The following is a 22,261-nucleotide window of genomic DNA, read 5'->3' as shown; positions in this document are numbered from 1 at the left end:
AAAAGTCTTTCCTTTACAAAGGAAATCTAGGTACATGTATTATCTATTTGAATTGATACTTGTTTTTCCAACTGTTATCTATACCCCTAAACTCACAGAGATGAATCAACTTTAATAACAATATTATTTTGAAATATTTACAACTGAAGACCTTTTAACAAGAATTATTCTGTATCATTAGCATAACAACAGGTTGTATTCAGCCATGTTTATGGCCAGATAAGAAGGAAGCGATATTAGTTTATAGTAGCCAAAAATCAGAAACAACCTGGTACCAGAATTTCATTAAAAGACATAAATATCTCATGAAGTAAGTTTTGATTCACAAAAGATTGTGCCATTTAATAAAATATATTCATCTGAAAATATTTTACCACGCTTCTAATTTTATATCTAGAATGGCCTTCAATTGTTGGCCAACAAAATAAATATAACTGCCATGTAGCAAGTTTAAATATTTTGGTTTTTAAAAATAAAATATCAAAATAAAATAAAATAAAGTGAGAGAAACTTCGTTGGAAAGAACTATTCTCTTGAGAATTTACTGCAGAGCAGATTATCAAAATAGTTATTTTGAATCCAAATGACTTTATTTATTTATTGTGCGTATTCAAATAAAATATTTGAGGTGTGTTTATTTTTAATAAATTAATACATTCTACATTATAAAATAATAAAATTAATAAAATATTTAATTATCTTAAAATAAAAATATGTTTTTAAAAATAAAAAAAATCCATAGAAAGAACATTTAAGGGTTGAATTTTTTCATGCAGTGAATAAGACAGCATGATATAGTCATACTGGCAGAATTTGAAAAGTTGAGATAAAGAAACTACTGAAAATGCAAGTTTTAAAAGACAAAAGAGGCCCCAGACATCTAATTCACTTAATGAAACAAATCCAGCAGTCCAGGGTTCACTCACATAACTTTTTTTAGGAGAAGAAGAAGGCTAATCAGATTTATTTTGCTGGTGCTCTTCTTATTGTGGATTCATCTGGAGCTGAAGACCATGATGGAATTTTTCCACATTCATATTTCTATTTCTGACCTGTTGTCCTATCAGTTTGCATCTACAGGGTGCGTTCTGGCTCATTCTTGGCCATGTTTTTCTAACAGCACACATACAAGCCTGTTCTTAAGTTGTTTTCAGTCTGGAATCAATGAAAGCCATGCTCTCTGACTTCCCTACTACATTTTCTGCCAAGGAGACAGAAAAGGCCTCTCATTCCTAACAGCATCTTGCTATGGACCTTCCAGTACCAAAGTAAACTGAAAATGTTGATGTCACTTTTTTAAACAGTTTAAAAACAACATTTTATTGCATTTGGCTGCAACTTTGTGTCTAAATAATAAATCTGGTTAAACATGCACATTTCAATCAGGGAAAAGAATTCTGCTAGGTGAGCTGACCTATGTTGATGCCTTCATCTTTTTAATCAAACCAGTTATTAGCAATGAGTGCAACTATTCTTGTGGGGCATTGAGTCTTTAGAGGCTGGAAATTAGTAGCATTATACAGTGATCCCTCGATTAGCACGGTCTCGATTAGTGCGAAACGCTACAACACGGTTTTTCAAAAAATATTAATTAAAAAATACTCCACGGTTTTTTTGCTATACCACGGTTTTTCCCACCCGATGACGTCATACGTCATCACCAAGAGTCACTTCTCTGTCTCTTTCTCTTTCTTTCCTGTCATTCTCTGCTTCAATCATTTTCTCATTTCTCTTTTTTTCTCCCCTTTTTTCTATCATTTCTCTCTCTCTTTCTTCCTCTCTCACACTCTCTTCCTCCCTCTCTCATCTCTTTCTTTCCTTCTCTCTCTTTCCTTCTCTCTCCCCCCCTCCACTTGCCCACGAGAAGAAAAAAAGCAACCTCTGCCGGGCAGCTCCCCTTGTGCCCCCGCTTTGTGCCTCCTCTTGTCCCTCTCTTTTGGGGATTTTTTTTTCTTTTCTGTCTGAGTGCGTCTGTGTGAGCGCGAGAGAGGGAGTGCGTGTATGTGTGTGTGTGTCTGTTGCGGCTTGGGCTGGTCGGCCTCGGAGGCGGGAGAAGGCGAAGAGGTAGCAAGCGGGGAACCCGGCGGGGTGGATGGCGGCGGCGGCGTGTGTGGTGGCCGCCTTCAGCTTGGGGTCGCCGGCGGCGTGCTCGAAGGACGCGCCGCCGCCCGCCTTGGAGCCCTCGAAAGCCTCGTCGTCTTCTGTGCTCTGCTCGCCGCTGCTCTCCAAGCGGGGCGCAGCAGCTGGGAGCGCGCGCCTTTTCTCCCCTGCGTGGATCCTGGCTAGCCGTCGCGCCTCTCTTGAAGATGGGGAGCCTGGCGACGCGCTGTTTTCCCCCACCGAGGACAATCGGGGTAAACTCTTTTGGTTGGGAACCAACCGGCCCGGTGCTCTTTTGGCTCTCTTGGGGTTTCCCCTTTGCCTGGGCAGCAGGAAGACCCAGGGAAGGTTCCTTTGGCCGCCCAACAGCTGATCTGCTCCGCAGCGCGGCAGCAGCGAGGAGCCGAAGATGGGGTTTCCCCTTTGCCTGGGCAACGGGGAAACTCCATCTTCGGCTCCGCGCTGCAGAGCAGATCAGCTGTTGGGCGGCCAAAGGAACCTTCCCTGTGTCTTCCCCGCTGCCCACATGCAAACTCCACCATCTGCGCATGTGCGGCCATGGAAAAAAAAGGGTGCGCATGCGCAGATGGTGTTTTTACTTCCGCACCACTATAACACGGAAAATCGATTAGCGCGGGAGGTCTTGGAACGTAACCCCCGCGCTAATCGAGGGATCACTGTATATCACTAACCTAAACAGATCTCTAAAGAGAGTTTCTGCTTAATAAGATAATATGTAATAGACCACTGGCTGATTTATGGTGTATTTGAGGGCAATTGGTCTCAGTGGTTCAGGTAGATTACCATCTAATAAAATTAATAAATGAAGCCCCTGAATCTCTGGGATAAATGAGTAGTAAAGAAGGAACAACAACAACAAGGCTATTAGAGATCCCTAGTAATTATTCCAGTTTAAGATCAATACTGACAATGTTGGTTTATTTATTTAAAACATTTATATAATTGCCCATCTTATGACCAACTCTGGGCAGTTCCCAATCAAAAGTTAAATCAGCAAACAGATTTATAAAACTTTTAAAATGACAGAAAACTGCCACTGTTGCACATATTTGTGATGCTTCTTACTAATTTCCAATTTGTAATTCTTTGCTTAATGATATTTCCCCCCGCCCTAGAAATTTAAAAACAAGGGGTTTGCTTTTTATTCGTTTTTGTGGAATTGGCAGAATTCACCTGCATATTTTGGATGGCTCCATTCTGTTTATATTCAGAATAATTTTCAGAGAATAAGATTAGATTAGATTTATTGGATTTATATGCCGCCCCTCTCCACAGACTCGGGGCGGCTCACAACAATGGCAAAAACAGTACATAGTGACAAATCTAATATTTACCAATCTAATTACAGTTTTAGGTTAAAAAATTCATAAAAGCCACCCCAATATATATAAAAAACAAGCACACAATCAATCATACACCAAAACAACGTGGGCAAGGGGGAGATGTTTCAATTCCCCCATGCCTGACGACAGAGGTGGGTTTTAAGGAGTTTACGAAAGGCAAGGAGGGTGGGGGCAATCCTAATCTCTGGGGGGAGCTGATTCCAGAGGGTCAGAGTCACCACAGAGAAGGCTCTTCCCCTGGGTCCCGCCAGACGACATTGTAAGGATTCGGAGACAAGCCTATTCTCAGGTAAATTGGAATGAACTCTATGGAGGTTTTGAGATTGGAAAAGGTTTATTTCTATACAAATAAAGAATTTAGCACTTTCTAATCTAGATGCACAATAAATTACAGCACACCTCAATAGGCCTCAAGATTAGAAAGTGCCGGATGCTTTATTTGTAAAGGAATAAACATTCTCCAATACTGGGTACCTTCTTTTCCTTTGCAAAACAAAAAGTTTACAGCATTCTCTCTGCTGCCGCACACGCAATAATACTGCTTCGGTTTTATTAATGATCTCCCTCAGAATGATGGGACGTTTTGCTGCGGCAATCAACAAGCTTGCTAGGCGGCTGTGATAAACCCACCAAGGGATACTCTGAACAGCCAGAGAAGCACATTCTGTCCCAGGCACTGTGCCTGATATTTCTGTGCAACAATGAAGCAGTTAGTACCCTTTTCAAAGACCTCCGCAGTTCTTCATTGCATGAAATTGCCCAGCTGTCAGGACTTCAGACTGCCTTCATCCTCACAGCAGTTCCTCCTCTCAAAAAAAAGGGGAAAAAAAGAGGTGGTGAGGGGGGGGGATATCCGGAAACAGCATTCCAGAAGAGAAAGGGGGAGGAAAGCCTCCTCAGCTGCCCAGCTCTTCATTATGCTGTGATGAAAAGAGAGTTCTTCCCCCCACACTCCAATTGCTACAAGATTTGGAAGCAGCTAAGGAGCCCCTCGATGCCTCTCTCTCTCAAGAGAAAGACTTTCCTCTCTCTCTCTCTCCAAAGTCTTCTGTTGTTTTACGGCAAATCCTTCTCTTATCACTCGCTGGTGAGAAAGACTCAGAAATACAAATTCGTCGGAAAGGTTTGGTGTGCCTCTGAGACACTGAAGAAGGTTTGCAATATTGATGAACGGTGGGTTCTAAATCCAGAGTTGACTGGAGTAGAAAGAGCAAACAAGTTCATTTATATGGCAAACGTATTATGCCGCATGGAAAAAGTAGCTACAATACGATGCTAGGTCCATGCTCAGATAATTGAGAATCTCAAATGTTGGTTGCTGTAGTTAAGTTGGGTGGACGGTGCGGTTTCAAGGGCAATCTTGAAAGCAAAATTGACTAAATTCTCAAAGACAGAAAGATAAATATTTCCAGTGCCTCTGCCTTTATTGCAGTTCCACATCACTCTCTATTTGCCTTGGCAATACAAAATGAAGCATGCAAATATTATTGAAATGATCGATACTTCTATATTCACAGTATAAACCATTCAGGGGAAATTTATTCTTTGTGCACAATTCTTACAAGCCACAGAATTCATTTTTTCCAGAAGTATAATGTGGGAATATGTAACTGCAGCAGGTTAATGGTCAAAACAACACCAAATAATCCACGTTTTGGATTATTATCCCACAAATTCCATGGGATAATCTCTTGCGTCCAGATTTAAGCTTTGCAGTTTTTGTATTGAATGGCACTGATGCAGTCATCAACACTGTACTCTTAAATTCACTATAGTACATGGATTTAATTTGCAGCGATTTGACTATTTATGTAATTTATTCAATTTATGTTAATTACTAGAAAGAACAAGCAGATAAAAACCTGTGGCAATAGCCTAGCCCCAGCCAATATTATCTATATTCACAGGACTAGAAACTTCCTTTTTGAAGAGGACTGTATATCCTTGAAATGTTGGATTAAATGAATCAATGCACTTAGACACAATGATGTGATCTCCCTTCTAACAATCACATAGATGACCAGCCATGGAATTATTGACAATGGAATGACAGCTTACATATAAAATGCACATCACTTTGATTTATACGCTGTAATATTTCCAAATCTCAGGGACATTCATGTTAGGAAATATATAGAGAGGAAACAGTAACAGGTTTTGGTGAAGTCAAAAATACAATGAGTTGGTCACTGAATAAAAATGCCTTACTTGCTACACTAGCACAACCCTTCCCTTTATTTGCCTATCAGAGATGCTATCTTACAATATAGCTCCCATATGCTCCAGAAGTTCAGCCAAAGGCTTTTGAGAAACCCTTTTAGCCTTTCTAAAGGGAAAGGAAGCCGTAACAGATGTATTTCTTCTCTACATCATAAAACACAAGAAAGGCTAGGCTATAAAAGTGAACTTGCAAGACTTACCCATGAATCGCATGAAGGGAATGAGGTTCATAATGGTATCTTCCTTCTTGGTGACGCATGTCAATTGGCAAAGGAGAATGGAAGGCTGGAAAAATGTGCTGTGGAACTGTGGATGGGGGAGAAAAAAAAGAAAAAAAGAACTTCAAAACAACAAAAAAGAGCACGCTTCTTCACCATATCTTACTTTATTTTTTTAAACCCATAGTTTCAAAGGCAGTAAAGCTCCATGCATTTTAGAGCAAGTGCGAGGCAGACAAGGGGTCTTAGTGATAGCAGCCCTAGAGTACACCAGAGAAGTGGAATGAATAAATAATCAAAGTCATGGGGAGAAATCCTACATCTTCGACATAAAAGATCTCCTACAGGGTTTTTGACAAAGACAAGCAACTAAGGGCTCTTTGAACTCAGGGAGATGATAGGAAGCACCAAGGAATGCTAGACTCCTAACACAAATCAGAGTTGACAGAGCTTGGCAGAAGCCACATCAATTCCACTGCCAGGAATGGCTGCTGAAGCACCTTTCCCTAAAAGGTGACTGTGCGCATGAATGCACCACGCACAGGCACACATACACACACTCAAAAAAATACACACATAAACATAGTGTGCAACTTGGAAATATTTACCTATCTATGGAAAAACAAGCAGTGAAATGTGAAGTCTGTATTTCAGAGGAAACTGGCTAGAGAGGACCTGAAGCTCCAGTTCTGAAAAGGCAACCTGAATTGGCCTTATTGTTTTCATTCATAGTTGGGCATCCAAAGAAAGTGGCCAGAAAACACTCTTGGTTTATGATACGGCATGATAGCTTTATTGATTAGCCTATAGCCATGATGGCACGCAGAGCCATTTCGGAGGGCACGCAAGGTGCTGCACTATGTCACCTCCAGTGCGCATGTGCATGCAGGTCAGCTAATTTCTGTCCTTTTTCAAGAACCATTTTCCACTTACAAATCTGAGCCTCCGAAACTGTAACTGGAACAGGCAGGTAAATGGTTAAAAATAGGCCATTTTTCGCTGTCCCCAGGAATCAAGAGTCCATTGTGAGGCCTGTGTGCATAGGCAGGGGGCAGAGATGTGGAGTGCGCATGCATGGGGGGTGTTGTACACATGCACGGGGGGAGGACAAAGGTGTGGGCATGCGTGCTAGTGTGCAAACATCATTTTGGCACACAAACCAAAAACCCTGCAACTTTTCGGCACTTGTTGCATGCACGTTCATTGGCCATGCAACCCAGAAGAGGATCTGCAAAGGGGGCATGTGGGTCCATGTGCGTGCTGGGAAATCAATATCCGGTTTCTGGCATGCACTTGTGCACCAGACATCTAGTCTTCTGGTTACTGCTGCACAAATGTGTGTGATGATCAGCCAGCCGGCGTGCATGCCCACACTGGAAAACTTTCCAGTTTCCAGTATTGCCACACATACGAAGGTCAGTTTATCATTGTGCGTACATGCATGCCAGAAACCCGGAAGAAGATCAGGTATTGTCATGCATGCCAGGCGAAATGGCTCCATGTGCAACTTTGAGCATGCACATGCGTGCTGTAGGTTTGCCATCTTGGCTATAGGCCATATTAAAGCACAAGGTTCAAACACATATCACCAATAAAATAGTATACAAATAATTTAAAATAAAAGTTGGGTAAAATACAATAGTTAAAGGATAAGATACATTGTAATTTAATACATAAATATATAACTACAGTGATACCTTGTCTTACGAACTTAATTGGTTCCGGGACGAGGTTCGTAAGGTGAAAAGTTCGTAAGATGAAACAATGTTTCCCATAGGAATCAATGGAAAAGCAATTAATGCGTGCAAGCCCAAAATTCACCCCTTTTGCCAGCTGAAGCACCCATTTTGGCTGCTGGGATTCCCCTGAGGCTCCCCTCCATGGAAAACCCCACCTCCGGGCTTCCGTGTTTTTGTGATGCTGCAAGGGAATCCCAGCAGGGGAATCCCAGCAGTGCAAAAACGGGCGCTTCTCTGGCAATGGAAGTCCAGAGTTGGGGGTTTCCCAGCGAGGGGAGCCTTTGCCTGGCAACAGAAGCCTGGAGGCGGAGCACCCCAGCAGCGGTGGCGGGTTCGTAAGATGAAAATAGTTCTGAAAAAGAGGCAAAAAAATCTTAAATCGCGGGCTCGTATCTCGAAAAGTCTGTATGATGAGGGGTTCGCAAGACAAGGTATCACTGTACAGTATTATAATATTTATTAGTGGTCCCAAAAGTACAGTCATAAGTGCAGATGAGAGTTGTCCAATAAATGGGAATTTCAGTAGGTCAAGCTTCACCCTGCATATCTGCACATTCAACTACTCACTGAGTAATGTCCCAATTAGATATAATTTACATATTTTGAAATAATATTCATTTATACAACTGGGCTTAATCATTTTATTAATCAAATTAATTTATTAATCTAATCAAATTGAAAAAGTTACACATTTCACCAAAGGCGACTCTAGGCTGAACAATCAGATAAAAAACAAAAAAGCAAACATTAAAATGCAAGACCCTTAAAAATTCAGGAAAGATTTATAAAGTCAATTTCTTCTATCAGGGCTAAGAGGAAAATAGTTTTTTTAATCAGATTTCTCTTACTAGACTTTTGCTGACAAGGAATGACTGATAAAGCTTATGGATTTTATTTTTTTACGAGATGTGAATATGAAAGGGAAGACGGATAGTTATATTTAGAGATGGTGACAAGCTCTTAAAATTGTACAGTTGGGTATCATCCTCACATTGGTGATACTGAACCTGAAACTGATAAATAACTCTGGGCATCCTCCAAGTGAGAAACTATGGATGAAAATCCCCCCCCCCCCGTCAACACTCCTTGGAATCAACCACTGAAGATGGTGGTGAATGACTGCAGCCTAGGGTCCTCCGCTTCAAGCCAAGCTGATTCAATGGTTGCAAAATGTCACATGACGAGATTCTGTCATTGTGAGTTTGATACTCCTGGTCCAACTGAACAGGCCTATCTACCTAAAACAATTTAAATTGCCCTTATTTAACTTATCACTGTCCAAATATGAAGCTTAAGTATCAGAAGGTAAATGAAATGCCAATATCATTCTTTAAGAAAAAGTAGAAGTTTCTCCAATAATATTTGCCATGAATGATCAATGTTCATAGATCAGAACAGAACAGGATATAATTTTTATTGGCCAAATGTGACTTTAAAAATATGTCTGTGCATTCAAAGTAAGCCTGTAGCTTTAACTTTGCTTCTTCAGTCCAAATCCTCACTGATTTAATTGCTGGTTTTGTGGCTTTAAAACCCTTGTCTGTAAGCAGGTATAAGGTGAATCATGCAATGATCAGAGTGGCCCACAGCTGCTCATGTTCAGAACCGATAAGCATCTTTTAGTGTTGTGTAGCAGTGGTCTAAGATATTCTTGCCTCTACTGGCTGTAGTTCACCAGTTCAAATCTCACCAGGCTCAAGGTTGACTCAGCCTTCCATCCTTTTGAGATGGGTAAAATGAGGACCCAGATTGTTAGGGGCGATATGCTGATTCTGTAAACTGCTTAGAAAGAGTTGTAAAGCACTGTGAAGTGGTATATAAATCTAACACTATTCTTGCCCCTGGTGGGATAATTGACATGCTGAAAATATTTTGGAAGCTCTTTCCTTATTACCTTTGTTAAAATTACCTAGAATCTGGGTTTTTGGCTTTAACCTCCATAATTTGATCAGCCAGAGTTCGTAAATCCTTGTGGTGGGATAAAGCTCTTGAGAAGAGCATGGAATAGTGGAATACAAATTTCCACAGAAGACTTGTTTTACAGAAAGACAATGTGGAATGATGAAGAAGGAGAATATTTTTCTTTAAAAAAAAACCCTGGCATTTATTTGTATTTGTATTCATATTCTCTCTCTCTCCCTCTCTTTCTCCCTCTTTCTCTCTCTCTCTTTTTGTTAAGCCGCTGTCAGCCCAGACTTTTTGGGGCTGCCATTCAAGTAGAGGGAGGCTAGAATTGCTCTTGGGCAGTGGGGAATCTCCTGATGTTCGTCAGCTGACGGACTTTCTCCAAAGCCTGGAGTGGTGTTAGTGACACCTAGCTGGCTAGCGGGTGTTATTGGACACATACACGAAGTGCCGAGAAACTGTGCAATCATGGTTTGAGTCAAGCAACATGAAGATGGTGTGGAGTCACGGGGTGTGGCGTGTGCTACGGCTTAAATAGGTGGCAAGCGCACCAGGTGATTGCTGCTGACAACCTGTCAGGTTCCAGGAAGTCGTCGGAACAAAAGTCAAACACAGATGTCTGTACATGAAGTTCTTTAATTCTCCAACTCCTGGGCCATGGTTTTGACTGTGGCAGCTGTGTTGGAGGGCGAGGCGGTCAATGGGTGGCTGATCTATATGCTTGAAGCAGATGGATAGTTCTGTGTTTGGCAGGCGGCCGACAGCACACAAAACTGAAGGATTCTCCTTAGAAATCAGACTCTACCAAGAATAGAGCTATCATAGTTATACCACGTACAGTGATACCTTGTCTTACAAACTTAATTGGTTCCAGGACCAGGTTCTTAAGGTGAAAAGTTTGTAAGACGAAACAATGTTTCGTCAATGGAAAAGCAATTAATGCGTGCAAGCCCAAAATTCACCCCTTTTATTTATTTATTTATTTATTTATTATTTAGATTTGTATGCCGCCCCTCTCCGAAGACTCGGGGCGGCTCACAACAAGATAGAACAAATCATAAAAAATCCAAATAACGTTAAAATATTTAAAGATTTAAAAGAACCCCATATATTAACAGACACACACACAAGCATACCATGTATAAATTGAACATGCCCGGGGGAGGTGTTTCAATTCCCCCATGCCTGACGGCAAAGGTGGGTTTTAAGGAGTTTACGGAAGGCAGGAAGAGTAGGGGCAGATCTAATCTCTGGGGGGAGTTGGTGCCGCCACAGAGAAGGCTCTTCCCCGGGGGCCCGCCAACCGACATTGTTTAGTTGACGGGACCCGGAGAAGGCCCACTCTGTGGGACCTAATCGGTCGCTGGGATTCGTGCGGCAGGAGGCGGTCTCGGAGATATTCTGGTCCAGTGCCATGAAGGGCTTTAAAGGTCATAACCAAAACTTTGAATTGTGACCGGAAATTGATCGGCAGCCAATGCAGGCTGCGGAGTGATAGTGAAACATGGGCATACCTAGGTAAGCCCATGACTGCTCTCGCAGCTGCATTCTGCACGATCTGAAGTTTCCGAACACTTTTCAAAGGTAGCCCCATGTAGAGAGCATTACAGTAGTTGAACCTCGAGGTTATGAGGGCATGAGTGACTGTGAGCAATCAGTCCCGGTCCAGATAGGGCCGTAACTGGTGCACCAGGCGAACCTGGGCAAACGCCCCCCTCGCCACAGCTGAAAGATGGTTCTCTAATGTGAGCTGTGGATCGAGGAGGACGCCCAAGTTGCGGACTCTCTCCGAGGGGGTCAATAATTCCCCCCCCAGGGTAATGGACGGACAGATGGGATTGTCCTTGGGAGGCAAAACCCACAGCCACTCCGTCTTATCCGGGTTGAGTTTGAGTCTGTTGACACCCATCCAGGCCCCAACAGCCTCCAGGCACCGGCACATCACTTCCACTGCTTCGTTGACTGGACATGGGGTGGAGATGTAAAGCTGGGTATCATCAGCGTATTGATGATACCTCACCCCATGTCCTTGGATGATCTCACCCAGCGGTTTCATGTAGATATTAAATAGCAGGGGGGAGAGGACCGACCCCTGAGGCACCCCACAAGGGAGAGACCTTGGAGCCAACCTCTGACCCCCCACTAACACCGATTGCGACCGGCCAGAGAGGTAGGAGGAGAACCACTGGAGAACAGTGCCTCCCACCCCCAAACCCTCCAGCCAGTGCAGAAGGATACCATGGTCGATGGTATCGAAAGCCGCTGAGAGGTCAAGGAGCACCAGGACAGAGGATAAACCCCTGTCCCAGGCCCGCCAGAGATCATCCATCAACGCGACCAAAGCAGTTTCCATGCTGTAACCAGGCCTGAAACCCGACTGCTGGGGACCTAGATAATCGGCTTCTTCCAAGGACCGTTGGAGCTGGAGTGCCACCACGTTCTCAACAACCTTCCCCATAAAGGGAAGGTTGGAGACTGGATGATAGTTATTAAGTACGGCTGGGTCCAGGGAAGGCTTCTTGAGGAGGGGGCGCACGAGCGCTTCTTTATAGAGTGTTGGAAAAACTCCCCTCCCCAAGGAAGCGTTGGTAATCTCCTGGACCCAGCTCCGTGTCACCTCCCTGCTGGCCGAGACCAACCAGGAGGGACACGGATCCAGTAAACAGGTGGCGGAACTCACAGCTCCAATGGCCTTGTCCACTTCATCAGGTGTCAGGCAAAGCATCCGTTTTTGCGCTGCTAGGATTCCCCTGAGGCTCCCCTCCATGGGAAATCCCACCTCCGGACTTCTGTGTTTTTGCGATGCTGCAGAAGTCCGGAGGTGGGGTTTCTCAGAGAAGGGAGCATCAGTGAAATTGCAGCATTGCAAAAACACCGAAGTCCTCGAAACTCCACCTCCGGACCTCTGTGGTTTTGCGATGCTGCGATTTCACGGAGGCTCCCCTCGCTGGGAAATCCCACCTCTGGACTTCGGTTGCCAGCGAAGCGCCTGTTTTTGCGCTGCTGGGATTCCCCTGCTGGGATCCCCTGCAGCATCGCAACAAACACGGAATTCTGGAGGTGGGGTTTCCCAGGGAGGGGAGCCTAAGGAGGATCCCAGCAGCGCAAAAACAGGTGCTTTGCTGGCAATGGAAGTCCAGAGGAGGGGCATCCCAGCGGTGGCGGTGGGTTTGTAAGGTGAAAATAGTTTGTAAGAAGAGGCAAAAAAATCTTAAACCCTGGGTTTGTATCTCGAAAAGTTTGTATGACGAGGCGTTTGTAAGACGAGGTATCACTGTATAACAAAAGCCATAGCTCTCAGTTTGGTGTGGCTGGATAAATGGGGCCTGACAATTTGGTGCAGTCATTGGAGGATATCGACTTCCAATTATATCAAAGTCATATTCAATACTTAGTGCTTTGGAAAAGATACCCACTGGCGGACACGTCATGGGTCCCATACCCATGAGAGCTGATAGAATCATCATCTGATTTCACCGTAAACATCCTGGAAAACCAGAGCCAACCACGTAACAGAATGTCCTTACACTCCACCTTTTCTCTTTTATGTGTCCTCATGGTAGAGGGGCAGCATGTCAGCCCCAACTTTTGAGGCTGCCATTCGGTGGAGGTAGCTTCGTGTTGCTGGCAGGGGGGGAACCTCCCGACCGTTTGCCAGCTGATGAACTGTCTGCAAAGCCTGGAAATGCCAGTGGTGTTAGCTAGCTCAGCTGGCTAGAGGGCGCCATTGGGCGCTTGTGTGAAATGCTGGGAAGCTGTGCAATTGTGGTTTGAGTCAAGTGATGCTGGGTAGGGGCAGTGTCACAGTGTCGGGTGCATGCTACAGCTTAAATAGGTGGCAGCAGCACCGGGTGATTGTTGCTGACAAAGTCTTCATTCAATGAATGATTGTTGGTGAGTGCCAGGAGTTGGCGAATTAAAAGACTTCGTGTACAGATGTTTGTATCCAAGCTTTTGTTCCGACGACTTCCTGCAACCTGGCAGCTGCAGAGTTACCTCTGCCTTTCAGTATCCAGACAAAGTATAATTAGCAACCACATTATTATCTTTGTTGGTGTAAAGTACATGCATTACTCACTGGGCATATTTTGTAAACTACTTCAAATAAGTAATTTTACTTTAAATGTTATTAAATGTAAGCCCCTAATGGAGTTTTGATCACAGGTTAAGTCAGAGCAACTGTAAATTAGTTGCCTCTCCTCCCTGTGTTCTCATTCTTAGTTAGATGAGGGTTCTGCAGATGGTTTTCCCAGCATGTTAATATTCAGTGTGGTAATCGTGACTTCATCTGAGGAGAATCCCACAGGCAAACCAAGGCGATATGCTCTGTCATGCGGCTCTGACCCAGCTCCCTCCCACTTTGTCTGAGACGTCCTCTGACCCCTTCTCTATTCTCTCCTCTGATAATACACCTCAGGTCTTTATTGACAGTGCATTAAGTTGGGTTTCCCTTTCAAAAGAAAGAGAGAGGGGGTTTTTTGGGTGGCGTCTGATTCAACTCATTTGAAAATAGCAGATTATTCAAACAGCATCATAAATATATCTAATGAAATGAGTGCATCTAGGTCACTTGGCCATCTAGGATGGGAAGTGATGCATATGTGCTTGTAAGCCTCTCAAGGAAAATTACATGAATTCCATAGGATCAGTGATAAAGAATTTATAAAAGGAAAAAGATAAGAAATAATCTAAAACTAATCTGCACCAATATTCTTCACTGGACCACCCCAAATCTTCCTTACAACCCATCTTTGCTTCCATTATATGCATGTCACATTTCCTAAACTACAGTACAGTGTTCCCTCGCTTTTTGCGGGGGATGCGTTCCGAGACCACCCGCGAAAGTCGAATTTCCGAGAAGTAGAGATGCGGAAGTAAATACACTATTTTTGGCTATAAACGGTATCATAAGCCTTCCCTTAACACTTTAAACCCCTAAATTGCAATTTTCCATTCCCTTAGCAACCATTCAGATTATTACTCACCATGTTTATTTATTAAAGTTTATTAAAAATAATATTTATTAAAGGCAAACCAAAACTTTGGCGATGACATATGACGTCATTGGGTGGGAAATACCGTGGTATAGGGAAAAAACCTGCAAAGTATTTTTTAATTAATATTTTTGGAAAACTGTGGTATAGACTTTCCACGAAGTTCGAACCCGCGAAAATTGAGGGAACACTGTATATTACTTCTTCTTCTTTAAACTCCTCCCCTCTCTCTATAGACAGACAGACAGGCAGACAGATAGATAGATATAGATATACATTGGACTTGTATGCCGCCCCTCTGTCTGTGTGTGTGTGTATTGGTTTTTATAGATTTTCACGGGTACAGGTATGAAGGTCTTGGCACATTCTGGTTTCTTCCCGTGTAAGTTTCAGAGATTCTGCCTCCCCCACCCCAATTTTACTATCTCCTGCAGTTTAGGTTTCATAAAATACATTCAATACTTTCCACACAACACAGTGAATAGAAGTACAGTGCTACCTCTACTTATGAACTTAATCCGTTCCGTGACCAGGTTCTTAAGTAGAAAAGTTTGTAAGAAGAAGAAATTTTTCCTATATTGGCATTAAAATCTTTTAGCTTTTGTAAAACTGGACTGTAAATGAGATTTTGTTTTTATTTGACATCAAATAGGGCCATGCTGCATTTTTGGTTTGGGAAGATTTTGGCTGTATTTTTATTTAAAAGAGTCCCACTACACAAGCCCTTTGAGTTTCTGTCTACATATTTTAAAAAATTATCAAAACAAAAAAATCAGCAAAAAACATGTGATACATACAGAATATAGTTGTCAGGCTATGAATAAATTAACTGCCTTGAAATGGCCCTGGGTTGGGCCTAGAGGCAAAAAAGGAGCTGTGACATTCCTTCACTATACCAGGGTGATCCGACATAAAAAACATATAGCCCCTTCCTGGTAAAGAGCTGAAGGGATCAGGTCTGCTGGCCTAGAGGTTAATTCTCTGCCTTACAAGGCAGAAGCTGTCAGATCAAATCCCAGTAAGGGTGTGGCTAGCTGATGAGGCCAGAACAAGGCCGAAATGGTGCCATCCTAGTCTCCCTTAATTAGAAAAAAAAATTCAGCAAAAAACATGTGATACATACAGAAACCAGAGTGCGTAGTACGTGTCTGTAAATTTATAATATATTTATATTAATGTCTTTTCCCCTTTCTTTGGTGGGTTTAACAGTTATTCCACTGTGTATTGACACTGGGCATGTTGTGAAAAAAATTGCTGTGATAGGACAATCATATACACAACTAGGAGTCTGATGAACCTCTTAATGAAATCCTGCAATGAAACTCTTCATTACAGGGATGGTGAATTTCATTTGTCTCATTCTGATTTTTTAAAATCTTTTTCTTCTTTTCTCAGCAACTTGGTAATAACTTCAGGGGGAACTCAAGGGATCTTTCCCATTTCTGTTCACTAAACAGCTAAAGGCCAGGATTTGAGGATTCATCCTAGTCTGAAGAAAATATATTAACTCTATCAGTTAGGAATCAATAGTGCCACCAGGAGTAAAATGAGCAGGTGTGATCCTTAGAGTATCAAGGACTTTTCTTATATGTTGAACTGTAACATTACCATCCAAGAATCGTCTGCTTAACCCAAGGTCTGGAATTTGCAAATCTAAGAGGAATCCAGATACACTCTTTTTTCCAATAGGAATGATTTGGCAATAAACATAGTCTGGGCCTTGAAGTTTTACTGTAGCCTTTTAATCTGTATTTCTGATCTTAACATTTTTAAGATTATAAACTCACAAGGGAACAAGATATTCCAAATGTATTCATTTTTATTTTCAGTATAACGTAGGATCAGATATTCAACTGGTAGGAAAAGAGAGTTTAAACAAGATTGAGACTACAATTATTTTATGGTCAATTCTTCTTTAGAAGTTTTTTTTTATCATATTGCAGGTGGGTCTTTGCTTTCCTTAACTGGGGGCGGGGTCTTCAGATGGTCACTCCTGCCCTAACCATCTCACAATTGGACTACAGTGATCCCTCGAGTTTCGCGATCTCGATCTTCGCGAAACGCTATATCGCGATTTTTCAGAAAATATTAATTAAAAAATACTCCACTCTTCTCTCTCTCTCTTTCTTCCTCTCTCTCACTCTCTTCCTTCCTTTCTCATCTCTTTCTTTCTTTCCTTCTCTCTCTTTCTCTATCTCTCCCCCTCTTGCTCTCCCTCTTTTTCTCACTTTCCCTCTCTCATGCACCGAGCGGCGGGCAGGCGGGCAGGCAGGCGGCGGGCGGACAAGCGGCGGGCGGACAAGCGGCGGGCGGACAAGCGGCGGGCGGACAAGCGGCGGACAAGTGGCGGCCGGACAAGCGGTGGCCGGACAAGCGGCGGACAAGCGGCGGGTGGACAAGTGGCGGACAAGCGGCGGGCGGACAAGCGGCGGGCGGACAAGCGGCGGGCGGACAAGTGGCGGGCGGACAAGCGGCGGACAAGCGGCGGACAAGCGGCGGGCGGACAAGCGGCGGACAAGCGGCGGGCGGACAAGCGGCGGCCGGACAAGCGGCGGCCGGACAAGCGGCAGCCGGACAAGCGGCGGCCGGACAAGCGGCGGCCGGACAAACGGCAGCCGGACAAGCGGCGGACAAGCGGTGGGCGCGGCAGCAGCGAGGAGCCGAAGATCGCTGCTGGGCGGCGGAAGGAACCTTCCCTGGGCCAGGTGCGGAAGTAAAAACACCATCTGCGCATGCGCGGCCATGGAAAAAAGGGCGCGCATGCGCAGATGGTGTTTTTACTTCCGCACCACTATATTGCGAAAAATCGAGTATCGCGAGGGGTCTTGGAACGTAACCCTTGCGATACTCGAGGGATCACTGTATTTCTATTCTCTCTATTTTAGGATGTTTTTGAAGACCATTCAGAAGATACACCTGATCCAAAGTACAGTGGTACAGATTGTAATATTGTCCCAGCTATTCTGATATGACATGTAACAGTACATGAGCTGCTTATCCAAAAAACCACCTGCCTCCCATTGTTTCTACCTGTTCAATCCTCTCAGGCAGAGTGAGTATATGCTAGGACACCTCAATTAAAAGTTGTCATCTTGTAAGACTAAGGAAACATATCTTCTATGACACAGCCCCTACTTTATGGAACAACACTCTCCAAGCTTGGCAACTTTAAATCTTCAACTCCCAGAATTTCTCAGCCAGCTTTGCTGAGTAGTTGAAGTCTACAAGTCTTAAAGTTGCCAAGCTTGGACACCACTGCTCCAAAATTACTCTACACCTACTCTCCAAATGTTCCAGAAGACCCTTAAGACCTGGCTCAGACTTGGAGTTAGGATGTTTTTAGGACCCTGTCAAGCATTTTCTGAATGTTATTGATATCGTTCTGACTGCTTTTTTTAAAAAATGTGCCTTTTAAATATTGTGAGAAACCAATCTCCCTTTGGAATTTACAGCCTCAAAAACATAAGAAATAAATAAATAAAATCCTGCCAAAGAGGAAAGAACATGTTCATGTAAAAACAGGGTAGAATATTACAGACCGCCCTTTACTAACCATGCAAGTACACAGTCAATTACCACTGATAGTTTTCTTATTTTTATCCACTGACCAAGAGAGGACAGTAAAAAAGAACATATCTTAAACTGACACTAAGCGAGTCCATTAACTATTATACCATCCTCAACAAAGAAATAGGATCTGTTGATCGTAGTAGATATCTGCATATCCATGAACATGTTTGGACCAGGATTCAAGCCAGCTACAAACCTGATTTATATGGGGAATAAGAATGGGCATTTTCTTCTGGATGACTGAGCCATCAACCTTTGTCATGTTTGTTGTTTGACAGTCTTGTTTAAAATTCATCCCTGATCCACTCTATCACAGCTTTTAAGTATGCATTAAGATGTGAGGTGAGAGAACGCCATCCCTCACAGTGAAAACTGTATATTCATTATTACTGGACAACTTAATCCACTTAATCTTGCAGAACAGGAGATCATATCAATCCTTACAAATATCACAGCATCTTCATGTTCCAGAGCTATTTTCCAGCACCCCTGGCTTAAGTATAGAGACAAAGACATACTGTAGGTTTAGTTCAGAAGAATACAAAATCTAGAAAGAAGATGAGCTCCAAATCTCATAATCTCCAACGACTGAGATAAACTGCCAAAAACTATAATGCAGCAGCAGCAGTATCTGCAAAGCAGTAGTTTCCATAACTTTCTCTTAGTGAATAGTACCAAAAGCCAAGATGAACAGGTACATGCGTGTCTCTGAATGAGAAATCCACATTCCAGATAGGTGCTGCAGGAAATATGAGTCTAATAATGGGGTTTCCCCACAACTTCAACGTGTGGAGCTCCCCCAAGGCGTTGCCTTATATGGGACTGTATATTATAGATATTAATGCTGAAATCACTCAGAGATAATGTGTCTGTGTTGCCTTTTAGCAGCTCCTTTTCTAGTCGAGGCTTGTATCACAAAACATTTGTCTGGAAAGTGTGATGAAGCCATGTAACCTGGCATGTCAGAAAGTCATGCCAAAGTATATTCATATTACTGCATTATAAGCAGTTTTTGTTCCGTTCCGTCCCGTCTGGGAAACAATGTCATCTGTTTCTGATAAAGATACCGGAGATAGTAGAACAATATACTTTTTAAATAGCTTTCTAATACTCCCATTCGCTGGAGATCAGTGACACGCCTTTATTCAGGTTCATTTATTATTATTATTATTATTATTATTATTATTATTATTATTATTATTAATTAGATTTGCATTAGATTTTTTTTTTGTTTACTAAATAATTATTACACTTTAAATACTCGGATCTTCTGTTTTGAAATCCCAGATTTCATTCCCCAACCATGTCACTGAATCACTTTGACAAAAAAGAAAAAAAAAGTTCCTGCAAAAATTAATTCAGGCCCATAAACTGCTAAAACACATCCTGATAGATGTTATGATGGAGGGTGTTTCAGAAAGCCTTGTAAATTCTGGATGTTTTTAGTTAAGGAAGGGGAAAATAAGGTGTCTATAATGAAGACTGGAAGCTAATGAATAAGAAAGCTATGGTATAATATTCTTTTATATTATAATGCAATATGTAGTGTTATTTAAAGCTTCCAATGAACTTTTTTTAAGGGCTATCAGTATACCATTCCCCCAGTTTTTACAAAAACTAGCAAATGATTAAATCATAAATCCTACCATGACCTTGTGCAGATAAGTAATGAAACTTTTTATCAGGGTGACTTAGTCATTTAATTCTTGAACTCAGAATACAGGTAAGTCCTTGACTTACAACAGTTCATTTAGTGACAGTTTGAAGTTATAATGACAAAAATGATCGTTATGATCGTTTTTCACACTTACGACCGTTACAGCATCCTCATGATCATGTGATTTACATTTAGCCGGCTCATATTTATGACGGTTGAATGTCCCGGGGACATGTGATCACCTTTTGCAACCTTCTGGCAAGCAAAGACGATGGGGAAAACAGATTCACTTACCGACCATGTTACTAATTTAACAACTGCAATGATTCACTTAACAAATTTGACAGGGAAAAAAATTGTAAAATGGGGCAAAACTCACTTAGCAAACTTCTCATTTAGCAACATACATTCTGGGCTCAATTGTGGTTGTACGTTGATGACTGTACTATGTTTCTGTACTATGTTTCTGAGATCTAGGCCATTTTGGGAGAACTCTGCTATACCAGAGTTCAAGACAGTCATATACCTTGGAGCTCCGGAATGGACATCAATGAACTCAAGCAAAAGTTAAGCAGCGCACTAAAATACTAAATGACAAGCAAGCCTCAGGGGGATAGAAACTCCTTAAAATAAGAAGGGGAAAATGTAGGCATAAATGATCCCTGTGAGAAAGAAGAATGGAGTAAGGTTTAAGAGTTCAGAAGGATGAATAGGGAGCTCATTGAGAAGCTTACATACAAGATTTATAGAAAATAGAAGCAAGGACTAATAATTAATAACAATCTAATAATAGCTCAAGCCCCTAGGGATTTAGTCAAGCAGGCCAAAGTTCAGACTGAAGAGAATTAGAAATACAGTGAGGCATTAGCCATCTCTTAAGTATTAGAGGAATGGATTTGTTGCACTGAGAGAAAGAAGTTACTACCAGGAATAGGGAAAAGAATGCACAGCTAAATTGTTTAGCTGTTGTATTTTCCTCCAAAAGTTGACAGGCTTTGATTTGGTTTGACACGGAAAACTCTGCTTGGGTTGCCTGGCTCTCGAGAGTTTTTAAACTCTGGCATCGCTATTCATTCACCCTCTTGCACTCTGAGCATTTGCATTCTCTTGTGTCCTTGTGCTTATGCAGAGTGGTTTTAAAAATACAGAGATGCTCTGTTCTGATTGGCCTGATAACCTTACAATAATGTATATGCTTTGCGCAGGTTCCTGGTTGCTGCTGAGATTCTTGATAGTTATATAGTGAGAGGGTCTTCTATAAGCTGTACAGTGAAAAGGACAAGAAGTATTTTCACAGTGTGTGCATGTAGCAACAGCAATAGCATTTAGACATATGCCACTTCATAGTGCTTCTACAGCCCTCTTGATTCTTGATAGTTATATAGTGAGAGGGTCTTCTATAAGCTGTACAATGAAAAGGACAAGCAGTATCTTCACAGTGTGTGCATGTAGCAACAGCAATAGCATTTAGACTTATATGCTGCTTCTTAGTGCTTTTATAGCCCTCTCTAAGTGGTTTACAGAACCAGCATGTTGCCCCCCAAAATCTGGGTCCTCATTTTACCCACCTCTGAAGGATGGAAGGCTGAGTCAACCTTGAGTTGGTGGTGCACTATAACCACTGTGCCACTCCTGGCTCTTTTACATGTGAATTCCAGAAACTATTGATGATATTAACATCATCAAAAAATGCCAGTCAAAGAATAAAATGAAAAGACTGGAAGATCTCTTGATGATTATCTAAATTCTCCTCAGTGCAGGAATCTACTAGTACAACATCTCCAGCAGATGACCAACCATTCTCTATTTAAATACAGTACTTCTAGTAAAGGAGAGTCCATTGCGTCTTGAGGTCATCTGCTCTGTTGCTGAACAGCATTTACCATTAATGATGCCCATTAAGTTCTAAATTCTTTTAAAATCCATTGTTTCTTATCCTGGCTTTATGGTATGCTTATGGAGTGCTGAATAAATCCCTTCTGACTTCTTCAAAGTGGTTCTCAGGTACCTGAATAACTATTATTGTTGATTCCCATAACCTTTTCTTCTCCATTGTCTCTTGTTGATTCTCTCTTCCCCGTACTCCCAAGACCCCTTATCACATTGATTGCTTTCCTCTGGATAGGTCCTAGTTCGGTGATGGCGAAGCTTTTTTCCCTTGGGTGCTGAAAGACTGTGTGCATGCATTATCATGCATGTGTGATTGCCCACACTCATAATTCAATGCCTGGGGAGGGCAAAAACAGCTCCTCCCCGGAGGCATTCTGGAGGCTGGAATCACCTGTTTCCCAATTTCTGGTGGGTCCAGTAGACTCGTGTTTTTCCCTCCCCAAGCTCCAAAGGCTTCCCTGGAGCTAGGGGAGGGTAAAAATGCCCTCCTCCATCCCCCCCCCCCCGGAGGTTCTCTGGAAGCCAAAAACTCCCAGGACCTGTGTGTGAGCAAAAAGTCAGCTGCCCGACAAACACATGAATGTTGGAGCTGAGCTAGGACAAC

The 22,261-nt window shown here is 42.5% G+C and overlaps 1 protein-coding gene across 1 annotated transcript in view; it reads right to left on the bottom strand.

Annotated features, from left to right (window-relative positions):
- GLI2 (GLI family zinc finger 2) overlaps positions 1-22,261 on the bottom strand; it is a 338,725-nt gene that overhangs the window by 101,639 nt on the left and 214,825 nt on the right. Inside the window, exon 3 of the mRNA XM_070730027.1 lies at positions 5,885-5,990. Within this exon, the coding sequence (XP_070586128.1) occupies positions 5,885-5,990 (106 nt within the window). The remainder of the gene's footprint in view (positions 1-5,884; positions 5,991-22,261) is intronic.

This window comes from Erythrolamprus reginae, chromosome 1 (genome assembly GCF_031021105.1).
Source record: "Erythrolamprus reginae isolate rEryReg1 chromosome 1, rEryReg1.hap1, whole genome shotgun sequence".
NCBI classification, from domain to species: domain Eukaryota; kingdom Metazoa; phylum Chordata; class Lepidosauria; order Squamata; family Dipsadidae; genus Erythrolamprus; species Erythrolamprus reginae.
This window is presented reverse-complemented; position numbering and strand designations above follow the sequence as displayed.